This window comes from Trichechus manatus, unplaced genomic scaffold (assembly GCF_000243295.1).
Source record: "Trichechus manatus latirostris isolate Lorelei unplaced genomic scaffold, TriManLat1.0 scaffold00001, whole genome shotgun sequence".
In the NCBI taxonomy this organism is placed as follows: domain Eukaryota; kingdom Metazoa; phylum Chordata; class Mammalia; order Sirenia; family Trichechidae; genus Trichechus; species Trichechus manatus.
In genome coordinates this window covers 4,014,145-4,041,980 of record NW_004443937.1, presented here as the reverse complement: position 1 = coordinate 4,041,980, position 27,836 = coordinate 4,014,145, and the positions used below count along the sequence as shown (strand labels likewise).

At 43.7% G+C, this 27,836-nt stretch overlaps 1 protein-coding gene across 1 annotated transcript in view; it reads right to left on the bottom strand.

Annotated features, from left to right (window-relative positions):
* ITPR1 (inositol 1,4,5-trisphosphate receptor type 1) overlaps nucleotides 1-27,836 on the bottom strand; it is a 399,887-nt gene that overhangs the window by 56,696 nt on the left and 315,355 nt on the right. The window contains exons 43-50 of the mRNA XM_023735093.1: nucleotides 26,819-27,072; nucleotides 19,746-19,946; nucleotides 18,106-18,216; nucleotides 15,159-15,254; nucleotides 12,295-12,417; nucleotides 10,812-10,916; nucleotides 8,488-8,680; nucleotides 1,492-1,614 (exon numbers count right to left, since the gene is read on the bottom strand). Coding sequence (XP_023590861.1) covers nucleotides 1,492-1,614; nucleotides 8,488-8,680; nucleotides 10,812-10,916; nucleotides 12,295-12,417; nucleotides 15,159-15,254; nucleotides 18,106-18,216; nucleotides 19,746-19,946; nucleotides 26,819-27,072 — 1,206 coding nt within the window. The remainder of the gene's footprint in view (nucleotides 1-1,491; nucleotides 1,615-8,487; nucleotides 8,681-10,811; nucleotides 10,917-12,294; nucleotides 12,418-15,158; nucleotides 15,255-18,105; nucleotides 18,217-19,745; nucleotides 19,947-26,818; nucleotides 27,073-27,836) is intronic.

Genomic DNA, 27,836 nt, shown 5'->3' with positions numbered 1-27,836 from the left:
GAAAAGCTCTCTAACTCCTCAAATGTGTAAGCTAAATGTATAATACCAAATCAAACCTGTTGCCATTGAGTCGACTCTGACTCATGGCGACCCCGTATGTTACAGAGTAAAACTGCTCTATAGGGTTTCCTGGCTGTAATCTTTAAGGAAGCAGATCACCGGCCTTTCTTCTGTGGTGCCGCTGGGTGGGTTCAAACTACCAACCTTTAGGTTAGCAGCCGACTGCACACCGTTTGTACTACCCAGGCACCTCAGTTAGAAGCATAACCTAAGATGTCTTCAGTTTCAAGTCATCCTTTAAATGTACTTTTATTACATATACACATGCTGCTTGAGTCATCAAGAGCTGAGCCTAAAACTTACTCCTGTATTGTTTTTGTATTTTACTTTTGGGCTCTTTCTCCCATTATATTCCACACAAGATGGCTCCTGGTAGGTTTTTATATAAATGTGTGAGGTGATCTGCTAAAAAGCTCTGATGAAAAATTTAGCTGAAAAGTAGACCTCCCAGAAGGCTTTGGTGGGTATCGGGGGGGGGGCGGAGCTTTCAAGGTCTGCCACCAGAAACTCAAGAGTGTGAATGCCTTTAGAATGTCATTAAGCCAATCGAGGGCCCTGAGATAGAAAAATGCCCCTTCTCAATTGTTTGCCTCTTCCCAGCACAATACGGAGAATGCTTATACAGCTGACTGAGGGGGTGGGGGGGTGGGGGGAGGACCATAAAGACCGTGGACATAATGTTTTATTTTATGAACAATGGCATGCAACTCCTCCTAACAGACTAAACATTCACGGGTGCACAGTCTGCCGTCATTCAAGTCCTGCCTCGCCCTGCTCTTCACAAAAGAAAAAATTTCAGAGATTTCTTACTAATTCTTCAGTCTGAAATCAATTCCAAAAGTATGATGTGGAAAAAAATCTACTGGACTGAGTGTCAAAATACCAACGTTCTAGGGTTAGCTCTGCACTAGCTGTACAACTTTGGCCAACTCTCTCAACCTCTCTGAGACAGTTTCCCAATGTATAAAATAAGGGGATTGACCAAGATTATTTCTGACAGGTTTAGTAGTGTATAGTTTCTTCTCTTTCTTTCCTGGGAAATAAATATGGACATAAAATGTATTAGATTTAAAACTAACTTAAAACTTTCATTGTGTTTGAAAATGAGTAACTGGGATCCTAAATATTGCGCTAATTATGACAGGCGTTATTGTCCTACCTGTTACTTCTAATAAAACAAAACAAAACAAAAAACAGTTGCCATCAAGTTGATTCTGACTCATGGTGATCCCATGTGTATCAGAGTAAAACTGTGCTTCACAGGGTTTTCAATGGCTGATTTTTGAGAAGTAGATCACCAGGCCTTCTGAGGTGCCTTTGGGTGAGTTCAAACCACCAACCTTTCAGTTAGCAGCCAAGCGCTTAACCGTTTATGCCACCCAGGGACTCCATTGCTTCTAATAGTTTCCTTGAAATAAAAGATATGGGTACCTCCTCGGACTCCTTTAAATGGGTAGAAAAACGCCACCAGCAAATTCATCAGGACGGCCAGGTTAAAGGAAATGCTGCTCCAGAAGGACATGTTGCGGGCACACCAATACAGAACTGGCTGGGCTGTGAACACAAAGAAGAGCCATGTGACGTCCGAGACCCGGCATTCAACGCCGCCCTTCTGCCCGCTCTTCCCCTACAAGTCCATTTTTGTTCCTAGTTTTTACCACAACAGTCAAAATGGTCATTTGTTTTGAAGTTGACTCATAGGGTCATAACGGCAGCAGATTGGATTAGTTCTGTTTGGAACACTTACTGGAACACAGGGTGTATTTGGGGGCAAGGGAGAAGAGAAGGAGAAAAGTTGGCGCATCTAGAAACCCTGAATGCCCTAGTCAACACCACCAGGCATGGAAACTAGGGGTTACCCAGAGTTCACCCATTGAGTCCTTAATTCCCCTCAGGGTTCCTGAACCAGACTGAGATACCCAGAGAGATGTAAGAATTCAAATTGCATTCTAGAAGTGTGGGGAAGGTGAGGGTGAGGGACACAGCACTCAGAGCTGGATCAGCTGGGTTGCAGATAAGGATGGGTACCATGTCTGCATTCTTGCCTTGCTCAAAATCATCTATTGACTCGCTGGTGCCTAACAGCAAGACAATGAGTCACTTGCCATTTCCCTTAAGTCTGATGATCACTTTTAGGGGCGGGGAGCTAGGCGTGAGAGTTGCTGACTAGGTGGTAAGTAGCAGTGATCTCAATTCCAAAGGCTCTAGAGAAAGGATGTGGTGCTGAAGCCATCACAAAGGGGCAAGAGACACTTTTGATGTTGCTTCCACCTGTACTGTTACCATGAGGGATACCGTGCTGGCTGGGCATTCTCAGTCTTAGAACAAAAAACCCATGGCCACACATCTGGGTGCAACAGTGCTTCCTTTTCCCCTGAACTCTTTTTCAGTGTTGCCTTATACTTAGAATGACGCTCAAAATTAGATGTGGTAGGATTGGTTTCAGTCTCTATGCCAGAGGCAAAGTTTCAAAAAGATAGTCTCATTCAACATTCTCCCCTCCAGAGTGTGGAGTACGTGAGGATGGATCTCTACCATGTATTTCTTGTTCCCAATGAAGTCATCACGTAACTTTAGGACAGCAGCCAAAGACAAATCCAATGGCCCTAGAATGAGGCTGATAGCTGCAGCCAAGCCTTTGGAAACTTCCTTCCAAAATGAAGTTATAGTACAATTAAACAGAGCCCTGGGTAATTTGTTAATTGCTGGTTTCATGTTTGCACTCAGTAATAGGCAATGTTTCTAAACCAGAGTCTTAGAGCTATGACAATCATTTAGTCTAAAATCACTCATTTTATAGAAATGAGGGAAACTGAGGCCCAGATGAGGGCAGAAGCTGTAGAGATCTCATTCCCCAGGTCAGTAATCTCTGGGCAACCTGCAACCTGGGTCAGTTACCCGGGTCAACAAAAGGGATAGAGATAAGGGCCCATGTCGCTGCTCTATGATAGACTAGCTAACCAGGATTCAATCAACCTTCAGTTAACAATTTACTTTTTTGTAAGTTAATTGTGAAGTCAATTTAAGATGATCTGTTCTGGAAACAACAGCTATTGGTGTTTCTTCTAGGACCAAAGCACATATCTGATCTGGATATGAAAATTCCAGGAGAGGACAGAAGAAATGAATGGTAAGAAACTCAGTGTTGACAACTGTTGAAGCTGAGTGATGGGTACATGAGAATTCAGAGTATCATTCTCTCCACATTGTTGTTGTTGTTAGTTGCCCTCAAGTCGACTCCGACTCATGGGCACCCTATGTGTTACAGGGTTTTCTTGGCTGTAATCTTAACGAAAGCAAATCACCAGGCCTTTCTTCAACAGAGCTGCTGGGTGGGTTCCAACTGCCATCCTATAGTTTAGCAGTGGAGCACAAACATTTGTGCCACCTAGGGACTTTCTCTCCACATTAGTGTATGTATAAAAAGTTCATAATAATAAGGTTTTTTTTAAGGAAATGGCAAAGCTCAGTGATGGACTATGTAAAGCCAGTATTGTCTTCAGAAGGAGCTCTCAATATCAAGCATGAGGTCATTCATTATAGGATACTTTAATACAATTGTAATAAATTGTCTTTTGAACTATGGCATAGATTTCACAAGTAAGTCTTACTTTTATAAGGCTAACATTCCGCTTAAATTGTTGTGTCATTTTAAATATGAACGGTCTTCCAAATCAACTGGGTATTTATTGAGGTGCAAAAGATGCTTAGAGAGCAACCTTGATTGTGCAATGTCTTTATTTCCTGTGCATGTGGAACTGTGGCCCCCACCTATCTTTCCAGACCCTTCTTCCACTTTCCTTCCTCATTTACTCTGCCTTTGCATCCCCATCTAGTTGTGGTACCTGGCACACACCTGGCACTCTGCAGACTCCATGCACTCCCTCTGTGGTGATTTAAAAATATGTCCACAAATTCTTTGATATTCCTTCCTTCAAGAGGTGGAGCTTAATTCCCTTCCCCATGAGTGTGGGTTGGACTTAGGAATTTGCTTCTAATAAATAGAAAATGGCAGAAGCAAGGGTGTGTGACTTCCAAGACTAGGTCATAAAAGGCATTGAGGCCTCCTCTCTGCTCTCTCTTGATTCATTTGAATCTCTCTCTTGAACCAACTGCCATGTTGTGAGGACACTCAAGCTGCCCTAAGGAAGGGCCTATGTGATAAGGAACTGAGGCCTCCTGCCAACAGCCATGTGAGTGAGCTTAGAAGTGGATCCTCCAGGTCTAGTTAAGCCTTGGCTGAATCTTGACAGCAACCTCAAGAAAGACTGTGAACCAGAATGATCCAGCTAAGCTACTCCTGAATTCCTGGCTCTGAGATATCATGAGATAATAAATGTTTATTGTTTTAAGCCTCTAAGTTTTGGGATAATTTGTGATACAATAGAATGGAACTGATTTATCTTCTATGACAGGCAAAATAATGGTCCCAAAGGTGTCCATGTCCTAATCCCCAGAACCTGTGAATATGTCACCTTACATGGCAAAAGGGACTGTGTATATGCGATTAAGCTAAGGACTTGAGATGGGGAGATTCACCTGGATTTTCTGGGTGAGCCCAAAGTAATCACAAGGCTCCTAGTAAGTGAAAGAAGGCAGCAGGAAAGTCAGAGTCAGTGACATAGTGTGGGAAAGACGACTGGCCATTGCTGGTTTTGAAGGTGGAGGAAGGGGCCAAGAGCCAAGGAATGCAAGTGGATTTTAGAAGCTGGAAAAGACAAAGAAACAGATTCTCTCCTAGAGCCTCCAGAAGAATGCAGACCTGCCAAAACCTTTATTTTAGCCCAGTGAGAATCATTTCAGACATAACATAATGAATATATGTTATTTTAAACCACCAAGTTTGTGGTAATTTGTTACAGCAGCAATAAAAAGCTAATACATCATCCCTCCTCCAGTCTCTCAGGCTTGTGTTTGTCCAAGTTCTATCTGTCCTTCTCAGCACTGTTCACACCCTACATTTTCTAGGAGGCCTTCCTTTCCCGTACTCCCACAATGTGTTCTTCTTCTTTTTTTTTTTTTTAATATTTTATTGTGTTTTATGGAAAGCTTACAGAGCAAATTAGTTTTTCATTCAACAAATTGTACATAAACCACAATGGGTTCTTGCTCAATTGCAGCCCCTGTCAGAATCTGCTTTGCATTACAGCCATTTAAAAATATGCCTGTGTGGCCTGCCCCCATCAGATGGTAAGTTCCTGCAGGAAGGAATCTTAGCTTACACATTGTTGAATTCCCCACTCTACCTTGTAGCATGTTTTCTATTTAAACAACCAGTTGCTGTTGAGTTGATTCTGACTCATGGCAACCCCATGTTTGTCAGAGTAGAACTGAGCTCCACAAGGTTTTCAATGGCTGATCTTTTGGAAGTAGAACACCAGGCCTTTCCTTTGAGGTGCCTGAGGGAAGACTCAAACCATTAACGGTTAAAAGTTGGTTGGCTCTACTGATGCTTCTACATCACAGCAAAACCACAGAGGTGCCACGATCCCAGACAGGCAGGGCAATTTAAATAACTGCAACCCAGGATGTCTCTAGGGAACACTCTTTCCCAGTTTCATTTGTTTGTTTTTTAAAGGAACTGGACCTTGCTTTGATGACTTGTATTCCATGTATCTATACAGCAGCAGAATTTCCCGGCTCCATTCTGGCAAGTGTGACATTCACAAGGGAAAACCCCAAGAAAGAAAGTGGCAGCATATGCAACCCTGCCTCAATTTCCTCTTTTACTACCTTCTAGTTTTCCTAGCCCTGAGCTTTCGCTTCACTGGGGCTAGGATCTCGAGGAAAGGATGTCAGGCTGGGTCAGAGAAATTATGTGAAAGCACAGAAGAGGGTGAGGTGTGTGTGTATGTGTGTGCACATATGTGTGTGGGGTGTGTGTGTCTGTGGGGGGGGTGTATGTGTGTGCACATATGTGTGTGTGGGGTGTGTGTCTGTGTGTGTGGGGTGTGTGTGTGGGGTGTGTATGTGTGTGCACACGTGTGTGGGGTGTGTGTGTCTGTGTGTGGGGGTGTATGTGTGTGTGGGGGGTGTGCACATATGTGTGTGGGGTGTGTCTATGTGTGTGTGTGTGTGTGTGTGTGTGTGGCATGTGGGTGTGCATGCCTGTGTGATGTGAGTAGAGCAGGAGGAGGGTTTCCGAAGAGGACAGCAATTGGGTATGTTAGTACCTGCAGAAGAAAAAACTAAGCAACTTCAGTCTCAGACAGATCACACTTTGTGTCTGAGCTGTAGCTACAGGTTTACCCAAGCACAGGTTATCTTCCAGTGATACATTCAGGAAAAGGTAAAGCAGCTAAACAAATAAGCCAGGAGGATCTTTTATGCAGACTTATTAGAAGATAAATAAGCTTCTTAGCGAGGAAAAGCCCATTTTATTACAATTGCACTTCTAATGAGTACATTTCTTCCCTCCCTCTATATATGCAAATCATGTTTAATCTAGTTATTTTCAATTTCTCTCTTACCAGCAGGTAGCTTTGAAGCCAATTAAAATCTTTCAGTTGACAACTATAGTTGTGTTTAAGCTTCACTGAAACAAAAACTATTAAAAAAAAAAAAAAGACTAAAATAAGAGGAAATATTTGCTACCATGCAATATAAATCTTGAAATAATCAGATGGCCATACTGGAATAAATCAATTAATAAGGTTATCTTGATTCCCACTTTCTATGTGAGGGGCTAGGGATGGTTAAGTCATTTGCCCAAGGCCAAAGGGCCAGTGGGTGGCAGAAGCAGAATAGAATCCCCATCTCTTGGGTCTGAGGTCTTCCTACAACATCTCAGAAAAAGGGAAGACGAGATATCTACCTCACCATAACAGGTGAGGAATTTTCTGTTGGTTCGTAAGCTTCTTGGAGAGCTTATACACATACATATTTGACAACACAATTCTTACAGAGTAAATATATCTGACCAGTCTTAGTAGACTCATACATTGGAAAGGATAAAATTACAGTTTCAATAACTATCATGGAGTTTTAGATAAGTGAATTCAAGATATCCCCCCAAACTGGATTTATGGAATATACCAGTGAAGGCTGAAAGCAACAAATAAAAGGAAGTTCTTTTCTATTTCATGTAATTGCTGGAAATATAAGAGTACAAAATGGGTAGGGTCTACATCTACCATTTTATTTGTATCTTTTTTCTCTTATTGCCCTAGCAGGGTGCTGTATAAAAGTTCAACATTAATCATGATGATTGAGCTGGAAGAGTTTTAGATGAAGCCCGAAGTAATCTATGAAGACACATGATGTGGGGTGAAATCATACCCTACGTCTTCTGGAGTCCATACAAGGAAGACACTCATGTGTCCTGCGAAAGGCCCCAGGCCCCTCTGTCAGGTGCCAAACATGGAACCGGGTAAGGAATGTATGGCCCAGCAAGACACTGAGTAAAGTCTGAAGATGCTGGACAATGAGGTGCTCCTTAGAGATAAGAGAGAATGGTGTGTGGGTGGGGTGCAGTGAGATGGGAACAGGACTTCTTGCAAATCCGATCGCACTGCCCTCTCTGCCATAAGCCGAATCAAGAGTTGCAGGAAGGTGGGAAAGTGAAGAACTAGAAAATCATCACAAGAGGCCGATCTGTTCCCGCTCAGGTAGGTGGGATGAGGGAGAAGACAGAAGCTCCTAGACCTAAAAATGGACCTCCAAGCCAGCTTCCCCTCACTCCAGCCCCACCCCACAGAAAGAGCCTGGAAGATCCCTACTGTAGTGGAGTCCAGGGTTTCAAATAGAAGCCTGACTCCTGCCTAACAGAAATCAAGCGCGATCCTATTTAAGTTGGTCACAAGAGCCGGTGCCAAGCATACTGTTGGGACTGAAGGATCTCATTAAAACCCTAATGAAAACCAGGAGCTGAGAAGCCCTCTGGGGAAGTCCCGTAAAAATGTTTTAGATGAGTAATTTCACCCTGACTGGCTGGGCTTCTCAATGGGACTTGCTGGTGAGCCACGATACATCTTCTGTGGCAAATGAGTTCACCACCTATAAAATGATACTGGAGTCTGCAAACCGAGATACCCTTAAAAGGGGAAATACCAGAGTCTCCTGAGCAGGTGTGCTATTAAATGAGCAATCAAGCCATCTGAGTTTCCTGCTTAAGTGCCTCATCCTCTGAGTTCAAGGGCCTGGTCTTCCCCTGTCCCCTTGTTCCTTTTATCCAATTCAATAAAGTGAAATGCTGCATGAAGGAACATTTTCAAGGGAGTTGCCACCCTTGGGCTGGAGTTCACTGATCAACCACCAAAGTGTCTAGAGCTTCCTGGTGGTCAGAGGTGGAAAGCATAAATTACATCAGCCTTGTTCTTGCTTGAAGATAAATGTACCACCAAGCCCAGGCTTTGTATGGTGAAACCCCAGAAGGACATGCCTTCGACACCTCCTCTCTGTAACACTGTTCATGTGTTGCTGACCCACCTCTCAGTTTCTTTTGCCAATTCATTTCGTTGAAGAGGTCTTCAGACCGCAGGAAGAAATCATTGATTTTGCTGCCCTGCTCGTCCCTCTCTGTAGTGTAGTATATTCGTAGCTTGGACTCTTTGGTTAGGAATTCACATATGCTGGGTACTGGGAAGACGATCTGCTCCATTGTTCTGTCTAATCGGACAATCTAGGGTGAAAAAATGGATGAGATTCAACAATCATCTTCAAAAAACTTTTACTAGGACTACTTGGCTTTTGGCCACAGTCTCAGTGTTCAAGATTGAGTATACTGGTAATACAGACCTGCTCCTGAGTCTTCTCTGATTTTATAATCCCACATTGTGCTGTGTCTCTTAGAGTCATATAAAAAAATGGTTTTGGTAAGTCTGTAAGAGTATTTTTCTAACCTCAAATCCATTCATCTCAATGTGACTAATTTTCATCTGGAGCAATTTAAATTGTGTTCTTGTGCGCTTATTTAGATGAGACACTAGGCTATAGTTGTCCAGTAGACCTTTCTGTAATGATGGAATGTTCTGTGTCTGAGCTGTCCAACATGGTAGCCACTAGACACATGTGGCTATTGAGCACTTGTCGTGTGGCTAGTGTGACTAGAGAACTGAATATTTACTTTTATTTAATTTTAATTAATTTAAATAGACACACATGGCTACTGGCTACCATATTGGACAGTGTAGATCTAGGCAGGGGTACAAACCTCACCTAAGATCTTTTTTCAGATCGAAGAATTGGGTTTATTTCTCCTAGATAAGAACTTTATAATGAGAACTCTAGCTTACCCAGTTGCCATAAACTTCTACCTCTTATTTGTCATAGCATCTAAAATGTAAGATACATGAATCTATATGCCCATTTAACTCTCGCATAGCACTGTTCTTTAAACTAGCTTTGTTGGGCCCTGGGGATGGACACCTCATAGGTTTTCTCCATGCCCTTCCTAGGCTGTCTCATTCCCCAATAAGGAGGTAGTCTGGTCTGGAATGTTCAAATTCTAGGATGCTGTACTGAGTCACAGTCCTGGAGGGCAGAGCTTTCAAAAGGGTTAAGGTTGTAGTACAATCAGGGTATAAAATCCACTGCCATCAAGTTGATTCTGACTCATAGCAACCCTATAGGACAGAGTAGAACTGCCCCATAGGGTTTCCAAGGAGTGGCTGGTGGATTTGAACTGCCGACCTTTTGGTTAGCAGCCGAGCTCTTAACCACTGCACCACCAGGGCTCCAGTGGGGCACAGCCTCTCTTTATTTTTCCTCTCCAGAGGCTGCAGAAGTCAGATGAGGCCCAGGAGTCTGGTAGTCCTTCAAAACCTTTGCTCCAATGCTGATATTGAACTTGTGTATTTCCTCATTGGCAAAACAAAGAACATCATCCCCAGCTGCCGAGAGCCTGGAGAGAGAAGTCTGGGTTCTCTCAGATGCTAAGAGACAATACCGGTAACATAAAATGGACCCACGGGCTTTGGGGTCGAATAGACCTGGATCAAAATTCCTCCTCCACCACTGATAAGTTGAGCATATGACACAACCTCTCTGAGCCTTATACTGAGTTTCCTCATCTGCAGAGTACAGATGACATCACTGATTTCACTGAGGATTGGTGATTTTATTTTTTTTAAAGGCACGTAACTCCCCGATGTAAAACTCTTTGACAATTCCCTGTTGTCACTGGGCAAAGCCCAGACTTCTTTTGAGGACAGTTTTCAAGATTCTCTAAGGTCCAGGGCTGCCCACCTTTCCTTCCTAATCTTTGTCACTCTCTCTCTTGCTCACTAAACTGCAGCCATATGGGCCTTGTCTCAGCTCCTCAACCTCAGCCAGCACTGTCCCCTCTCAGGGCTGTCACTTGCATTATTCTCTGTGTCTGAAAACCTCTTCCCGCTAGACTTTGCCTGTTTGATCACAATTTTTCCTTAACATCTGTGCTTACACGTTATTTCTTCCTAACAGGTTTCCCTGAGCACCACAGTCTAAAGCCCATCCCTCTGCTAGACTTTCTTATAATCCTTCCTCTTGCCCTGCTTGGCCTTATCAGAATTCATAATGGATGACAGTGGTGTGGATCTGTTCAATGTCTGACTCTGCGCTGGACCCTAAGCAGTAACCATGACTGTCTTGACCATCACTGGATAGTCAGCACCAGCACAGAACCTGGTATACAGTAGGTGCTCGCAACACTTTCATTGATCTGATGGATGGAGGCATGCCAGCCCCAGCACAGGGCGTCGCACACTAAGGCTCCAGCACAGTTGGGTCCCGACGTCTCAACTCTGCTACCCACCCGCTTCCTGTGCTTTTACCTCTATCTGTGCCGTGTGCTTAGCATAAAATTCCAGAGCTTCGTCTCCGTCCACTTGACCGCCAGGCTTCAGCATGGTCTGGAGTTCTTTGTTATGCCGAGCCAGCTAGAACCCAAGAACAGAAAGCAGGGGAGTCGCTGTCTGTTTGCAACATGAGCACACAGCTCCTTTCTAACTTGGAGTATAAAAAATACACAATAGCCAGCAGAATGGACACACAGCTCCTTTCTAACTTTGGGGATTAAAAAAAAAAAAAATACACAATAGCCAGCAGAGCGGCAAGCAAAAGGGCACAGGTGGTAGGAAGCTGCTATACTTGATCAAGGTGTGCTTTGCACAGCAGCTATTTTGGGAGCTTGGCAGAACAGCACGGAAAGCTCATGCCACACCAGGTCCCGCTTGCCCCTGATTTCTTTAGCCAAGCAGGAGGGCTATGGGGTTTTCTGCACAGCCCCTTGAAGCCTCCATTCTGAGTGTTCAGAAACCCTCTCAGCTGGCTAGAGGCTGGGAATGGAGGGGTAGGAGATGGTTTTATATTCTTCAACCATTACGCCATAGTAAGGAACTGCCAATCTCAGAGTCAATACCCCCCTCCAAAAGAAAAATCCAGTTGTCAAGCTAACTACGACTCATGGAGACCCCATGTGTGTCAGAGTAGAACTGTGCTCCATAGGGTTTTCAATGGCTGATTTTTCAGAAGCAGATCACCAGGCTTTTATTCTGAGGTGTTTCTGGGTAGACTTGAACCTCCAACCTTTTGGTTAGCAGCCAAGCATGTTAACCTTTGCACCACCCAGGGACTCCAGGGCCAATACCATCATGGTTTTACATCTAGCTCCTATAACTGAGTTTAAAAGAGGTGAAAAACATTTAAAAAAATTTTTTTTAAAGAGGTAGAAGGGACAGGAAAAGCAAACAGTGGAGTTGCAGGCTATCCATACACATCAGAAAAACTGAAAAGGCACATCAACATCCAGAAACAGGAAGTATCTTCAAAAGCCCAGCCACTTGGGAAGAGAATTATGAAACATGACATGTTGGTGCCAGGGCGCAAAGTATTACTACATCCCCCAAAAGGTAAACAAAAAGAAGTCTTAATGACAAGTTCCCAAGATTTCCAAATGTGATAGCAAGGAAACTGAAGTTAAGATAACTCGTCAATATTTATGAAAAGCCCAACACGTCTTTCAATTGTCTCCAGACAAAGCCATAAACTATTATTTAAGTGTCACTGCTCAGTGGTGGATGGCTTTTAAGAAATATGGGGATTTCCAAGTACAAGGCCCTACCACAGTGGCAAAATGGAAAAATCCTGGAACTCAGCATACTGGGTGGCCAATGGTACCTGTGAGCCACATTGTCATGAATGCAAACAGCCCTAGGTTAAAACCTTAAAGGAAAAGCAAGCTTAATGGCACATCCAGTTTGGAAGTAGGGCCCTGTAGGTAAGCAATGTCTGGGGTATGTCAGGGAGAGGTCGTACCTGATGAGCTAATATGTAGATGTTGTGCCCCACGTTCCGAGGGGAGGCAGCTCCATCCTCGCCGTTTTCTCCATCCTCAAATTCCACTTCACCCTGCATGTAGGCCTTCTTAATCACTTCCACCTGCAAAAAGGGCCAAGCAAACAAAGCTCCTGTTTCAAGGAAGACCCAAACAGGACTGGCACACACGCTATCAATCTCCCCTCTTGAAGCAGACACTGCTCATCAGTCTTGGATCGAGCCTCAGAATCCTTCTCAACACTATTGCAGGCAGTCACTACCTATCAACCTCCAGTGACATGAGAAGTGAGACACATTCGCTGTACCTAGACCAAGAGACATTCTGTGGCTGGCCCATACCCTTCTACTTTAAAAGGGGGCAATGGATATAAAAGTACCTTGAAATGATAAAATGGGATAAAAATGTAGGCTGGAGGCTAGACTTTTCCTCTCTCTTACATTTCTTCCCACCAGCTCTCCCCATCCCCAACTCATGCCATTTCAGAAAAAAAAAAAAAAAAAAAAAAACTACTAAGAAATCCCCTCGCTCTTAGGAATAGCTGGTGACGCTATTTCTATGATTCCAAATTTACCCCATCCCCTACAGCCCATTCCATCAGGAAAATAATACCACTAACAAGTAACATTTACCGAGCACTTACTATATATCAAGGACTGTGCTTAGTCTTTTAATATCCTTTTAAAAAATGTACTGCTCATGAACATTTGATGAGGTATCACTAGTCCTGTTTTTTGTAGATAAGGAAACAGACTCAGAGAGGTAACGGGACATTCCTAGTCATGTGGCTAGGATCTGAACTCCACTCTGTTACCCTTCACAGCTGCAGGATGCTGCCCCCTGAGGACTCACACACTTGGCTTGTCCCACTCTTAGGGCTCATTCCTTTGGGTATTTCTGGACCTGTCCTAGCGCTCCCATTGATCTCCGCTCCCTGCTTGCTCCTGCATCCCTCCCTAGTGCCCAGCACGATGCCCAGGACAGAGTAGGGGCTCCATCAGTATTTACTAAATGAACATATCATTCAAGATTTCATCCTTCAAAAATTGAGAACAAAATATCTCCCACCCCAAAGTACTACTAAAACTTAGTAATTTTTCTTTGATGAGTCAGAAGGCATTTTGGTATCCTGTGTTGTCACAAGGTCATTATCGCCACTACCAGTTGCTGTCAAGTTGATTCCAACTCATGGCGACCCCATGCATGTCAGAGGAGAACTGTGTTCCACAGGGTTTTCAATGGTTCACTTTTCAGAAGTAGACTGGCAGGCCTTTTTTCCAAGGTGCCTGTGGATGGACTCAAACCTCCAACCTTTCAGTTTGCAGCCAAGTGTGTTAACCATTTGCACCTCCCAGGGACTCCCACAAGGCCATTACTTTGCATTATTTCTCATCATATGACCAAACACACAGAGGGCCAAAGATTTCTGTATAGACACCGCGTCAGGCCCTGGAAATAACTTGGGAGACAAGATCCTCACTGAGCTTGTTTCCCTGTCAGTTCTAATAACAAATCGCACAGAAAAGTTGCATAGAAGGTGGGACCAGAATACACACATACACACACATATACTTGGGTTCTGGGTACTAGAGCTTTCCTGCTATTTGGATTCTTAAAAATGGTGTTTGTTTCAGGAAGCCTTTGACTCTTGCCCATGAGCCAGGAATGATGTTCTCCAACCACAAGGGGGCAACCCCGGAACAAGTGGCACCCACAGCACTGGGTGCTGACATGCCCCCACCCAAGATGGGTCAGAATAGGTGTGGACATGTTCTTGACTCGTGGGAATCCAAAGGGGGTCCCTACTCAAGAGTGACAAATCCTAACCCCTTTTCCCCTGGCCCCCAGTTGCATAAGCCGTTATGTAAACTTGGAGAGGACTTCCACTGCAGGCTGACCTTAGAGATGAAAGACCTGGGCTTGCTGTTCACTTTATTTAAAGGGATAAATAAGGGACTTTAGCCCGGCCCCAAGTGAACATTTAGGTCACCGGGAGGCAGAAAAGTTTTAATGCCCTCATTTATGTCTGTCAGTTACCGTTTATTTATTTGCATGGGAAAAAGTCCAAATAGACAGTCTGTCCTCAACTCGTTTTACTGTCTCTGATAGCTACTTGTCTCACAGTTTGCAGCACTAACTTCCAACCTGGAAATCGCAGCCAATTGTGAATATCACCCCTCAAAAATAAACAAGATCGTGTTTTCCTTAAAAATAAAAATCACGAGCACCCAAAAACCCCACTTCTGCTGCCCAGTCTATTGGCATCAAGAAGAAATGTGACTTCTTTAGCACTGGACAAAGAGGTGGCAAAAAGACCAGCAAAGAAGCAGGAATAAGAAGAAAAGGTGCTGTATTTCTCTAGGGGTGTATCATGTGCCGGCACTGCTGCTAAGGGCTTGACATGAATTTTCTCATCTAGTCTTCAAACTATCCTCTGGGCTAGGTAATATTATTATCTTCCTGTTACGGATAAGGAAAGTGCAGCTTAGAGAGTTCAGGTGACTGCCTAAGGGGACACAGCTAAAAGGGGCAGCGCTATGAACTTGAACTCAGGTTGGCAGGGCTCCTAGGTCCTTGCCCTTGACCATTGTTGGCACACTGTCCACCACGAGAGGAAAGGGGGTAACAGGAAGGCTTCCCCAGGTGGCTTGTGCTGAAGGGAGAGGGCAGAATGTACGGCTCAATTCTCTACCCTCGTCAGAGGCCCAAATTCCATGCTCTCATTATATTCTGATTTTTGGAATCTTTAAGAAAGCTCTCAGGGAAGCAGATTTTCTGCTCTGCCACAAATGTCGCTCCAATGGTATTGATACCACCATCAGGGGATCACAGTCATCCAACTCACCAGTTCCTTTGGCCTCATGTTATAGAGGATCCTTTCTGCATTCTCACTGTCGTGCCTACTCTCCATGATGGCCAGGAGCAACTTGGAAGCATTGTTCTAATTGGACAAACAAAGAGAGGAGGAATGTAGAGCAGCTGCTTGGGGTGACCAGGAAGAAGACAAGAGCCCAGTTTATACCAGTGCTGCCTCCTGGTTGAACACACAGACACTTCGTCCTATAGGAGAGCCATGGTCAAGTACCTTCAAAGCCATTTTCACCAGACAAAGAAATAATGTGCTAGTTTAGACCCCAGAAACATGTCTACAGAATCTGAGTTGAGTCAAAAAGCCAGTTGCTGTTAAGTCGATTCTGCCTCATGGTGACCCCAGGAGTGTCAGAGTAGAGCTGTGCTCCGTAGGGTTTTCAATGGCTGATTTTGCAGAAGTAGATCCCCAGGGCTGTCTTCCAAGGTACCTCCGGGTGGACTCGAACTACCAACCTTTTGGTTAGCAGCCAGCGCGGTAACCATTTGCACCACCCAGGGATTTTGAGTCGGGTCAAAGAGGCACATATTTGTTTGGGCATAGTTTCTCCCTAAAGTTACTTGGCACCAATCTGAGCCGGGAAAGGGAAATTTAAACACGGGTGCTTGTGGTATGTTGTCACCCTCGTGATGACAGTGGTCAGGAAGAACGTCCTACACAGACTCATGGTGCCTACAGGGTGGGTGTGGTTACCAAACACTGGTGTTCAGCCTTGCAGGTCAGTGAAGGCAGGCAATTGAGGTCATTCCTCCCTGTCTTAAAACATTTCTGTTAGCTCTTATAACCGTCAATATTACAATGAGGATATGGCTAATATCAGTTAAGAAAAGTGACCGCAAGGAGTGCTGTATGTATGCCAAGCCATAATTTCTAGTTATGTTCAACATTTTCATGTGCCCATACCCTGCATTTCTTTTGATCTGACCTCATTTTAGGTCCTGGGCCTATGACAATTTGCATGCTTATTTGTCTGTACCCCAATGCCACTGCTGATGAGTTGATTCCAACTCATAGCAATCTGACAGGACAGAGTAGAACTGCCCCACAGGGTTTCCAAGGCTGCAGACTGCCACATCTTTCTCCCACTGAGTGGCTGGTGGGTTTGTACCACTGACTTTTCGGTTAGCAGCCAAGCACTTTAACCATTGTGGCACCAGGGTTCCCATTTGTTTGTCTGTAGGACTCGAAAATTGCTATTGTTGTTTTGGGTGGGGGATGGGTGGGTATTTTTTTCCTCTCCAAGCATAGGTCATAGCAGTTCAATCAGGTTGCTATGCTGTCAAATGGTGGCTTTCCCTTGGAAAGAAATTTCCATGGCAATCCACATAAGGCAAATGTAGCTAAGAAAGTCACTGAAATGCTGACCAGGAGCACATGATATTCCCCATTTATCTTAGACTCTCACAGGACACACATGGTAATGAATGGTACCCAGGTTCATGAGCTGGAATGATGTTCATGTCAAGTCTCAAACAAAATTTATCAAAAGGAGTTAAAAACAGCAACATAAAATTTCGTTTAACCCATATACCCAAATCAACTATTGGTTTGAATTCTCAGTTCTAAATACTAAATACAAACAAAAATAACTGTCTAATTCTTGTGGGCTTCTGTTCAATACCTTCCCCGATGACCTTTCTTTCCTGTGACATCTTTCATGCAATAAATACAGGCCAGCTTTTCGGCTAAACCCTGTAGTTCTAAGTCGTTTCGTGACAATGACAAAGCATTCACAGCTGCATATGGGTATGAGCTAGAGGACGAGTCTCAACATGCCCCAATGTGGGAACAGTTCAAAAGGAAACGTGCTCAGTGAGGCTAACCCTTTTCAACATGCACTTTAGACATCAGGATGGGTTGCAAGTTCAGTTCTCCAGAATGGAATCTTCAGGTTCTTGGAGAATCTTTGGAACCCCTAAATAGATCTGAGGGTTTTCTGGTACATTAAGGAAATCAACATAAAGAATAAGATATCAGCTTTTCAAATACCCAACAGGCCAGCTTGTAAACCTAGCAGCTAAAGTTACTACTTCCCTCCATGAAACCATTTTGGTATTATAGGAAGTCACAAGGTCAGTGGTGCTTCAACATCAGTCATCTGTAGTCCCTCATTTATATGAAATTCCAAGAAGTTCCTCAGAAGCCGGCAGGCACATTCTTGGCCAGTGTAACTTTCCTCATTATAAACCAACATTTAATAAACACCCTTCTGCTATCTCAACCAGTAAAATAAAACAGTTGTCGTTGAGCTGATTCCTGCTTCTGGCAACCCCATGTGTGTCAGAGTAGAACTGTGCTCCACAGGGTTTTCAATGACTGATGTTTCAGAAGTGAACTGTCAGGCCTTTCTTTTGAGGCACCTCTGGGTAGACTTGAACCTCCAACCTTTCAGTTAGCAGCCAAGCACATTAATGGTTTGTACCACCCAGGGCCTCTGATAAATCAGCAATAGAATAGATAAAACAACAACAATGGATAAGGTACAAATAGTTTTTTGTTTTTTTTTTTTGTCCTAGATAGGCTTAGATGTACTATTCTTCAACTGACCCCTTTTCCTCAAAGGGGGAGAAATCAGGTACCACAGAGGAAATGGGAGTTTCCATTATTTCTTTGTCTGTGGCTGTCAGAATCAACGCTCTTAGTTCTTAGATGCTGTGTGAACTCATTTCTCAGTTTTGAGTGATGCATCCTCATTCCATGTGACTTAACATTGAAAAGCTGCTATCTTGTCATAAGACCCTTATTTGGAAGGGAAAGACTGAGGTTCTGAATTTTAGTCAGAGCTTGTAACTTGGATCACTCATTTAGGTTAACGGGATTGTCTTTAATATCTGGTTTCACAACACTGACCATGTCACGTGCTGAGGCAAAACACAAAAGTGACTCCAAATGCTACTGTCTTTTGCTTTCAATTCCTACTTGCCTTCAGTTCTAATACGAGGTCCATCCTCTTCTTTCCCAAAGGATTGATGTCATTGAGGATCAGGGCAGTGATGATGTCAATGCCGTTGGATTCATGGGTGGCTATGCAGTTCTGAGCAAACAGACACACAAAGACATTGACACAAGTGTGGGTCATAAATCAGATGTCAAAAGCCAACAGGCAGAGTTGCTATTTCAACACAACGCTCGCCACTCCTGGTAATGTCTCTAGGGGAGAGCTGCAGATTTTCCGTGAGAAAGTGGTAAAAATAAAAGACAGATGAAAATCTCTAGTTTCAGAATTAACAGCAAACAGCAGGAAAGTCCCCATGCACTGTAACTGATAAATTGGTCGTGTCTAATCCAAATAGTGCGGTACAGTCTGCTTTTGTTCTTGAAGGAAAATACAGTGTATGACTGATACTGGGTTCTGGGCCCTGTTTTCCCCTTTAAAGGTGTGTTCCATTCTCTTTACATCACTCGTTTTTCTTTTCATTTCATACTTTTGCTTAAGGCTTAAGCTTGGAAAGCAAGTTTCCTGTTTAATTCATGCAATATCAAAATTAATCATCTGCCCCCAGGTAAGATCCCCATTAGCAGCTGAGTCCATTCCACTCTGTTCCCGTCCATGGACCTTTGTCTGGCAGAAATGCAATCTTGAGGTTTTAATGAAATTCACTTAGATGTCAGATAAAGCCTTCTTCTCTAAGCCTGTTGTATTTTTTTTGTTCCTTTTCATTTTAACGAGGACTACACCATCTGTCTCGTAAGGAGAGGAACATGGATCTAACCAAATGTTCATAGAACATTCATAGAGAACTCAGACCAAGTTCCTAATATACAGTGAGCTCTCTCTCTTGTAAACCATCCTTCTCTAAGTGCGTTTGTCTTCCCGCATAACACAGCATCTCATACCTTCCCTGGCCACTGGTATAGATCTGGCCATTTTAGATATTGGTCTATTCCCTTGCTATAACTTGGAGTTCAAAATCATACTCATCCTAGCTCCAATGCTAAAACTCTCAAAGTCTGCAAAAGATGCCATGGATAAGCAATGATTCTAGTCAAGAAAAGGAAATATTAGGTTCCACCCCAAAAATATGCTTCTTAAGAGGTCAGAGTCATAACTGGTCATTTTAACATCTATGGTGTTAAAATCTCAGCTACACATATTCTCATGCTTTTATTTTTCACGTTCTTATGCACGTTCATGTTACTTTCAAGCAGTCTCATGTGATGCAACTTTTTTCTCTCTTGCTAGGTTTAAATCCCCTTTTTTCAAGTAGCCCCTTTTTGAGTCTCTCTTAATATTTACAACAGAACACAGTCCCGGGTTCTACTTTAATTTCCACTTTATTACCTATCTCTAGAAGTCAAGTTGGAATTGGACATTCAAACCAAACCAAACCAAGCAAGGTTACTAGAGACAACCCCTCCAATGCCAGTCCTTTGGTAAAATGTTGAAGCATAATAAGCACCATGTCACTTTCTCCACTGCTGGAAAAAGGTCTCAAGTCCTATTTATTCCCTAGGGCAACAGGCAGATGCTTGTTGAACTAGCCTTCTGAACTTCTGAACTAGCCTCTGCCAAAAACATTTCCAAAATAATTTTTTTCCTCCTTAAAATACAAATGGAATTACCTGGTTCTCATGGCAAGGTCCTTGGCAGTACTCGGTCAGACTCTCCAGGGTTTGATTGATCAGTGCTACATTCTTTTCATTTATATACAGTCCGAGAAGACCAAGGCCTCCAGTTGTGCTTCCACAAATACAGTCCAGAAACTGCAGGGTCTCACATACCAAGTTATAGTTGGTCTTGTTATTTTGGCAACGAAGGAAGTTCTGCAATTGGGCAGTCCCCATGTCGGAGAAGCAAAGACAGAGAGAAGAAGAAAAAGGTCATTCATCCTGCCATTTTGATAGTCTCAATACAGGTGGGGGCCCTGGATCTAACAGTGATTATGCGGAGAGATGCTGTGTTTGACAGACCAGAAGAGCCAACATGGTCTCCCATGAGCGTACAGCCTGTGGACTCGGTCTCCTGTGATGGCCATCAGCACTATGACTTGCTCTATGAGGTGCTTCTACAGGGATGCAGTGGGTGGTTTTATAGGGATGTAGTGGAGAAGGGGTCCTCTCTGAAAGCACTTCGGACTCCTACAGCATTTTCAAGTTCTCATTTCTCCATTCACCTCTTACCCCCTCCCTCTCCCCCTCCCCTACTGCCTCCTTCCCACTCCTCCTGGGATTAAGTTCAGAGGTATTTGACATTTCTAAGGGGAGGGGTATGTTTAAAAGATGACGGTGTAGTTTGGGTGCTGAATGCCCAAGCCTAGTACTGGGGATGACGGTTCACTGCAAAATGAGGTAAAATGAGGTGTTATAGGTTGGCTTAGGGTTAGGGTGGCTTACACCCAGTATTGTGGCTGCAACCTGGATGATCTTGTTCTGCCATTTCCATTAAAAAGGAAGGGGCAAGAGTCAGTAAATGCACGTGCACCTGTGCACATGTGCACGGGTATGTGTTCCTCAGGTAAACTTCTAATGTTAACAAGAGACACAGGAGCAAGGTCCTTCCCAGCAGAAGAAACAAAGCCCATTCAACCGCTGCATAAAGCAGTCTGTCTTGATGAAGGGAAGATTTTTGTCAGAGACTACAGTAACTTATTCTCAAAAAGAAGCAAAAACTAGCTACAAATATTCTTTTTCTCACACTTATAAAAGTTACACATTTATTGTAGAGAAATTGATACTACAGAAAGGTATACTCAGAAGATAAAACACAGAATCTTTGATCTGGTAATTCCACTTCTACCAAATATTTACTTCTATTCACAAAGTATGTACAAATATGTTCACTACAGTGCTATTTATAACAGTGAAGAACTCGAAGCAACCTAAATGTCCACCAACTGGGGAGTAGTTTAAATAAATTCTGGTATATCAATATTATTTAATATTGTTAAATTGGAGACACTGAGGTACAGCTGAATGTGCCCATATGGAAAGATCTCTAGGACATACAGGTTAAAAAAAAAAAAAAAAAAAAAGCAAGTAGCAAATGCTTCCATCCCAACATCGAAACATATAGAAAAAGGACTGGAAGGATACAGTCCAAACCAACAAGGGTTCTCTATGGGTAGAGAGGTAGGAATGGGGAGAGGGGCAATTCTTTTTGACTCTAAATACTTATTTGTTATTTGAGCTTTATAGAAAGAATATATATTTATTACTTATAAATGCACAGATTAAAAATTGGTAACCAAGTCTAATGCTTAACTCATCATCAAACTAGTCATCCCTCCAACTTAACCTCAGTCCCTTATGCTCAGCCTTCTTACTAAGTCTAAAAATTAAACAACTGTTCTGGTCCCAGTGGGAGGTGGAGGAAGGACAGATGATTTGGGACTAGTAAAAAAGACCTGGCGATCTGCTTCTGAAAATTAGCCAATGAAAACCATATGGACCACAACAGAACATTGTCTGAGTTGTTTGCTTTGGACATGTCATCAAGATGGATCAATCACTGGAGGAGGACAGCATGTTTGGTGAAGAAAAGGGCCAGTGAGGGCAAGGGAAACCCTCGGTAAGGTGGAGTGGCACAGTAAACACTGGGATAGACTCAAGAATGAGGATGCTATAGGACCGAGCAACGTTTCATTCTGTTGTAATAAGGTCAACATGAGTCAGAGCTGACTAGATGACAGCTCACAACAACAGGCTTCCATAAGAGGACTGAATATTTTTCCAAGGGCCACAGGAAGCTATAGAAGAGTTTCACAGCCATTTCTATCTTGTTCTAGTTCCTGAGGGATGATGTTCCCTCTGTTAGGGCCTGAATAAGCCCCCCACCATGTAGGGGTGATGGAGAAGCTTTCAGGAAGAGGGCAGGGATGAAGAGGACCTGGCTGCCCAAGGCCGAGATTCACAGCATAGTTCTCAAGGCCCATCCGCCTCCCAAACTCCATTGCCGCTATTATGCCCGTCTCTGCTCGGCAGCATGAACTGCTTGGCATTCTTTTGTCTCCTGGCCTTCAGGCACACTATTCCATTTACCCATCATTCCCTCCCACCTCTACCCTGATTAACTCCTCTTCCTTAGGATGTGGTTAAAGTTGCTTCTTTCAGGAAGCCCTCCCGGGCCCTTCCCACACCCACCTTCACTCCATGAGATCAGAGCACTGATGCCTGAGGTCTACGCTCACACCACTGTGTGCCCAGCAGCTAGTGTAGGGACTGGTACCTATTAGGTGCTTTATAAATACTGATTGAAAGGATCTAAATCAAATGGAATAGATAGAGAGAAGGGAACTTGAGAAGTCATTAAAGCCGGCCAGGAACACATGTTTCAAATTTCCCATGAAGGATGGTTGTCTGCCCTTTCTTGAAAGCCTCTCTCATATCTCACAGTTTTGCCTGTGTCTACCCAGAGTCTCCCCTTCTCTAACTCAGATCCACTTCCTCCTGTCCTCTACAAAAAAGAAGCATGCCACTCACTGGAAGGCACACAGCCACTATTTACACACTCAGAGGAGAGAACTAACTTTTAGCACACACCACCCCTGGCTTGTCTAGGCGAGAGAAATCCTGTTCTTTTCGTGGCCTTTCTTGGAGGGCCAGACCTCAAATTGAGATGGGTGGATTAAGGAATTGAGGCCTTCCATAGAGGACCTCAAGTCTATGCTTAAGGAGACTTCAGTGGAGAGAGATCAGAACTTGCATTCATTAACCAGAGGAAAAGCAAAACCAGCCTCTCAGGCAGGTGAAGGTTCAAAAGGCTCACGTAAAATGGTTAAAGAATAGTCCTTCCCATCAAGTTTCTGATTACTACAAACAAGGCTTGCTTAAGGCAGCAATGCCCGTTTGACAAAGTCAAACTTGGTGGCATTATCTCTACTGAATATTTACTAACAGGAAAGTTACAGTCATAAATATGACAAGAAACTCTGGGCAAGAGCCAAAGAGCATTGCTACAAGAGACTGGATCCCATCTCTCTCTAAGCTTTTCTGCATTTCTTTACACCAACCCAAAACCAAACCAGTTGCCACTGAGTTGATTCCAACTCATGGCGACCCCACGTGTGTCAGGGTAGAATTGTGCTTCCTAGAGTTTTCAATGATTGTGATCTTTTGGAAACAGATCCTCAGGCCTTTCTTCTGAGGTGCCTCTTTCAGTTAGCAGTTCCAACTGCCCATCTTTCAGTTAGTAGTTCAGCGCTTAACCATTTGCACCACTCAGAGACTCCCTTTTTTAAACCAGGGAACCTAAAATTCTCTCCTTGTGAGAATGCCTTTTTTCCTCTCTTGGATCTACAAGGAAACCCAGACCCAGTGATTAACCCTCTGTTCTGGAACGTTGTTAACAGAGTGGAAGTCACAGTACTTTACTCCCACTTAAAAGCATCATTTTAAGAACTGAAATCCTACAAATATAATTTCACTAGAGTAGGTCACCGCCTTAGAGAGTCATATTTAATAGGATTTTTAAAAAAGATGATACTAATCTTCATCCTTGTAAACCATTGGTCCAGATCATTGGTTTTCTAGCTGGGCCCTGAAGAACCTTGGGGGTGCCCTGGAAGGCTCTCTCCTAGGAGCTCCTATATTTCTAGTACTCTCTAGTCTGTACTCTGACAGAGCAGCTTTGCTTTCATCTGCTTTACTTAGTACATTTCTGCATTAGATGTTGTCAAATAAAGAATTCTGTGGCCAAAAGAAAATTTGAAAACCACTGTGATAGGATACTCTTTATGAAACCTTCAAACTTTAAGTTGTTAGGTCTATAAATATACTTAAACCCACTCTAGCATTGTTTTTCACAGAGCAGCGTATTCGAGAACCGAATTTTGGAAGGGCCAAATTAAAAGGTGCTTCTGCCCATGGGGTTCTTAGGGCATTAGTCCTAAGGAGAGTTTTGTGAAGATCTCAGGTACAAAACTGAAATAATGAAGACTTCCAAATAAGACTTCCAAGTTCCACCTACTCTTCCCCTGTGGTGGAACTCAGGTGTGTTGGTGAAGAAGGGAAGGTCAGGGAGAGATGGAAGATAGGCTGGTGCATGAAACAAGATCTCCTTTTGGAACGAGCACCTTAGTACTGCCCCTAGGACATTCACGGAGATAGTCTACTCAAAGTAGTCTAGTGTGTGGTTAGTTCAGAACTTGGCAGAGATGTCAGCTCCTCTGAGAAGCATTCCTGAGCCCCGTACACTAGGTCGGTTCCCCTCTTCTGAACTCACAAAGCCCCTAAGATCACACCATATAAAGATTTACTTATGCTGTACTGCAATCCCTGGTTTGCCCAAGTGGTCCTCGCCCAAGACTCTCATCTCTGAGAGGGCAGGGTGAGGTCTCCATCAGCACCAGTACCTGGCACAGAGCAGGCACTCACCAATACTGGTTAAATGAACATACACATGCACAGGCAACATCTCAACCTACTTTTCCTCGGGAGCCCAAGGTTAGTGGAGACCAGTATCACCTGCTTAGGGGGACAGTACATGATACTGATCATCACAATCAGCCCAGTAATAGCCCCAAGCCATAGAGATGCCAGAACTGAGTTGCTCATGCTTTGTTTTCCTGGAGGTGGGATTGTCTGGCTTCCCATGGTGTCATCCACACTTCCATTTCTTTCATGACTACTGGTGGTGACATGTAAGGAGAAGGGTCAGACAACATCAGGGACATGATATGCTGTTAGAGAGTAGAAACACAGCCAATGGGAATAACCAAATCCTCAACCTTTGGGTCATGAGTGTTTTGCTCTGCCCAACTGAGGTATGCAGTCCTGGGGACACGGATCTAGGGCTGTGAAGTTCTAAGCCCGAGTAGGAAAGGTTGAGCAACTGACAAGGAAAGCCCTACCGCCAGATAAAGAATTCTACAATCAAATAAAGAATTCTGTGGCCAAAAAAAAAAAAAGGTTTGAAAACCACTGAATTGGATAATCTTTATGGGACCTTCAAACTTTAAGTTGCTAAGTCAGATGTCAACAGGGATCAAGCAGCAGAGTGGAGAAGGAGCACAGCTCTGTCTGGAGGGGCAGCACATGCTGCCACATGACCATGTAGCACAGTGGTCCGGTGTGGCCAATGCTGGAGTTTTCTGTGAAATCCTGTTACTTTTAAATATGGGCTAGATTTGGCCAGTGGATGATCTCAAAGCTAAATGTTATTTTAAAATTCTGGCTCTTAAGACCAATTTGATTAAAAATAAAAACAGCCATAGAAGGTATTAATATTGCAGATTTCACCTAGATCCATCTCCTCGTTCTAGCTTACTGTTTAACAACCTTGCCAATATAATTTCTTGCTCACCTAATCTACTTATAGGGTCTGTGGCAGGATTTAAGTTAGAGCAATGGACTGTGGCAACACTGAACACAGTGGATTTGGGGGTGGCCCTCAAGCGCATGGTGGAGAAATTCACCAATGCAAATATTTAAAGGCTGTGCTCCCCTTGCCAGGTTTGGACTAGAATTATTTCCTTTTTCTATTATAAAACTTTCATGCCATGAATCACCATGACTCAAGTACACAAAGCAACCACTACCAGCTTGCTTATTTTAGGAGGAAACATTTCAGTCCCCAGAGGAGTTGTTCAGACACACTTTTATTCTTTTCTTTCATCCTCACACCATTCAGGGAGAGAGTGGTGCTTCCTGAGGTCTAAGAGTCAGCAGCAAAACCAGACAAAGGACAAGGACTCAGTACTTTCACATGCTTCTCCTGAGCAGTGAAAGGCCTCCACAGATCTGACCTTCCTAAATAGCCTTTGCTGCTGGGAAACTCTGCAAGGGAGAATATGCCCTCTGTCTTGGCATAATGGTTAGCTCCAGCATTAGACTGCCTGGGGTCAAGTTCCAGGCGGCTGTGTGCCCCTGCACCTCAGTTTCCTCATCTCTAAGATAGGGATAATAATAGAAGCAACATTTAGTATTAGGAAGATCCTAAGTGTTCAATAAATGTTAGCCATCGTTATCATCATCCAACAGAAAAAATGCCCAAAGGATTCCTAGAATAATTAGTCCAGCAAATATTTTTGAACATCTATTTGTGTAAAACTCTAGAAGGTCATTTCTTTCATTCAACCAACAAATATTTAATTAGAGCTTTCTATGTACCAGAGTTTCTAAGTCTAACATATTTAATCATCTATCTATCCATCATTCAAATTTTTACTGGTACACCTATATGCCAGACAATGGTAGGCTTCAAGATACATACATGTATTTTTTTTGCTGTTGTTGCCATTAAGTCGATTGCAGCTCATGACAACCCAGTGTTTCAGAGTAGAACTGCTCCATAGGGTTTTCGATGGCTGATTTTTCAGAAGTAGATGGCCAGGCCTTTCTTCTGAGGTGCCTCTGGGGGGACGTGAACCTCCAACCTTTTGGTTAACAGCCAAGCACGTCAACCGTTTGCACCACCCAGGGACTCTCACACGTACATAGTCACACATACACATCCATTTAACACACACATATATATACAAGGAGCAGGTACTATGCTGGTGAGCAGAAGAGATATGGTCTCTACTGGAGAAGACAGATATAGAAGCACATCAGTTGCCAGACTTTCATGTCAGAGAACCATCCTGAACCCTCAGATCAAGGAAATGGGTTGAAGTGAGAAGAGCTGAAACGTGAGAGTGAGTTGTAGCGGCTGTGAGGAAGCCAGGCCCTCGCGCCCCGACTCCCCTCCTAGGCCTCACCTGCAGGTCTCGGTTATGGTTTTCGCACAGGAGCTGCAGGAAGCGGAGGATGGGCTGCATGATGGTGATGACAGCGCTCATCTCCAGGTCGTCCTTAGTCTTGTCTGTGGTGGCCTGGGTGCCCTCCCCTGACTGGTAGTGGTCATCGGGGTCGGCCTCCCTCCGGAAAGTGGTGAAGGCTTTCCTGGTGGCAGCAGAGGCCTCCAGGAGCTGATCACGCACCTCCTCGGTTATTTGCGTGGAGGGCTCTTTGGCTAGAAGACAAACATACGACAGTGAATGCTGCTTAATCTTCAGGAATGCTATTCACCACACCAAAGGTGCAGTTCATAAAGAGTAAGTTCCTGTATTCACTAGAGACTCTCAGGCTGGCCAAACACACCACGGAGTCACCGTCTTCTCTTAGTCCTCAGGCACGATTAAAACTGAGTCAAGCCCCACCAGCGTGCTCCAGGCACTAACATTTTACCTAGGCTTATACTGCATTTTACAGGAAAAGGCATAGCACAGTCTCTGTCAACCTGATGACTCTGTGGCTTTGGGCCTCAGCTTCCTCATCTGTAAAATGGGGAGAGCATTGGTGAATTCTATCTGGTGAGGATTCCTGAGAAGTTCAACATAACGCTAATCACATAGTAATTATTGCTATTGCAGTTACCACTAGTCACTTTACTAAGTGCCGAGGCACCGTGTGATTAAGTACTTTATATGTATTATCTCATCTAATCCTCACAACCACCCTGTGAGGTAATTTGTGAAGTAACGGGGCATTACAGGTAGGAGCAGAGGCTGCATGCAGCCAGACTGCCTGGGTTAGAATCCTGCAGCCACTCCTACTAGCTGCAGGCCCTTGGCAAGTTAATTACCATCTCTATGCCTCGGTTTCCACATCTCTAAAATGGGGATTACAACTTTTATCTATTTGACGTGGTTGACTAGAATTTTAAATGAGCTAGTACACTAAAGAGCTCTGAACAGTACCTGATTCATAGGAAATACTTAGTAAATGTTAAGCATT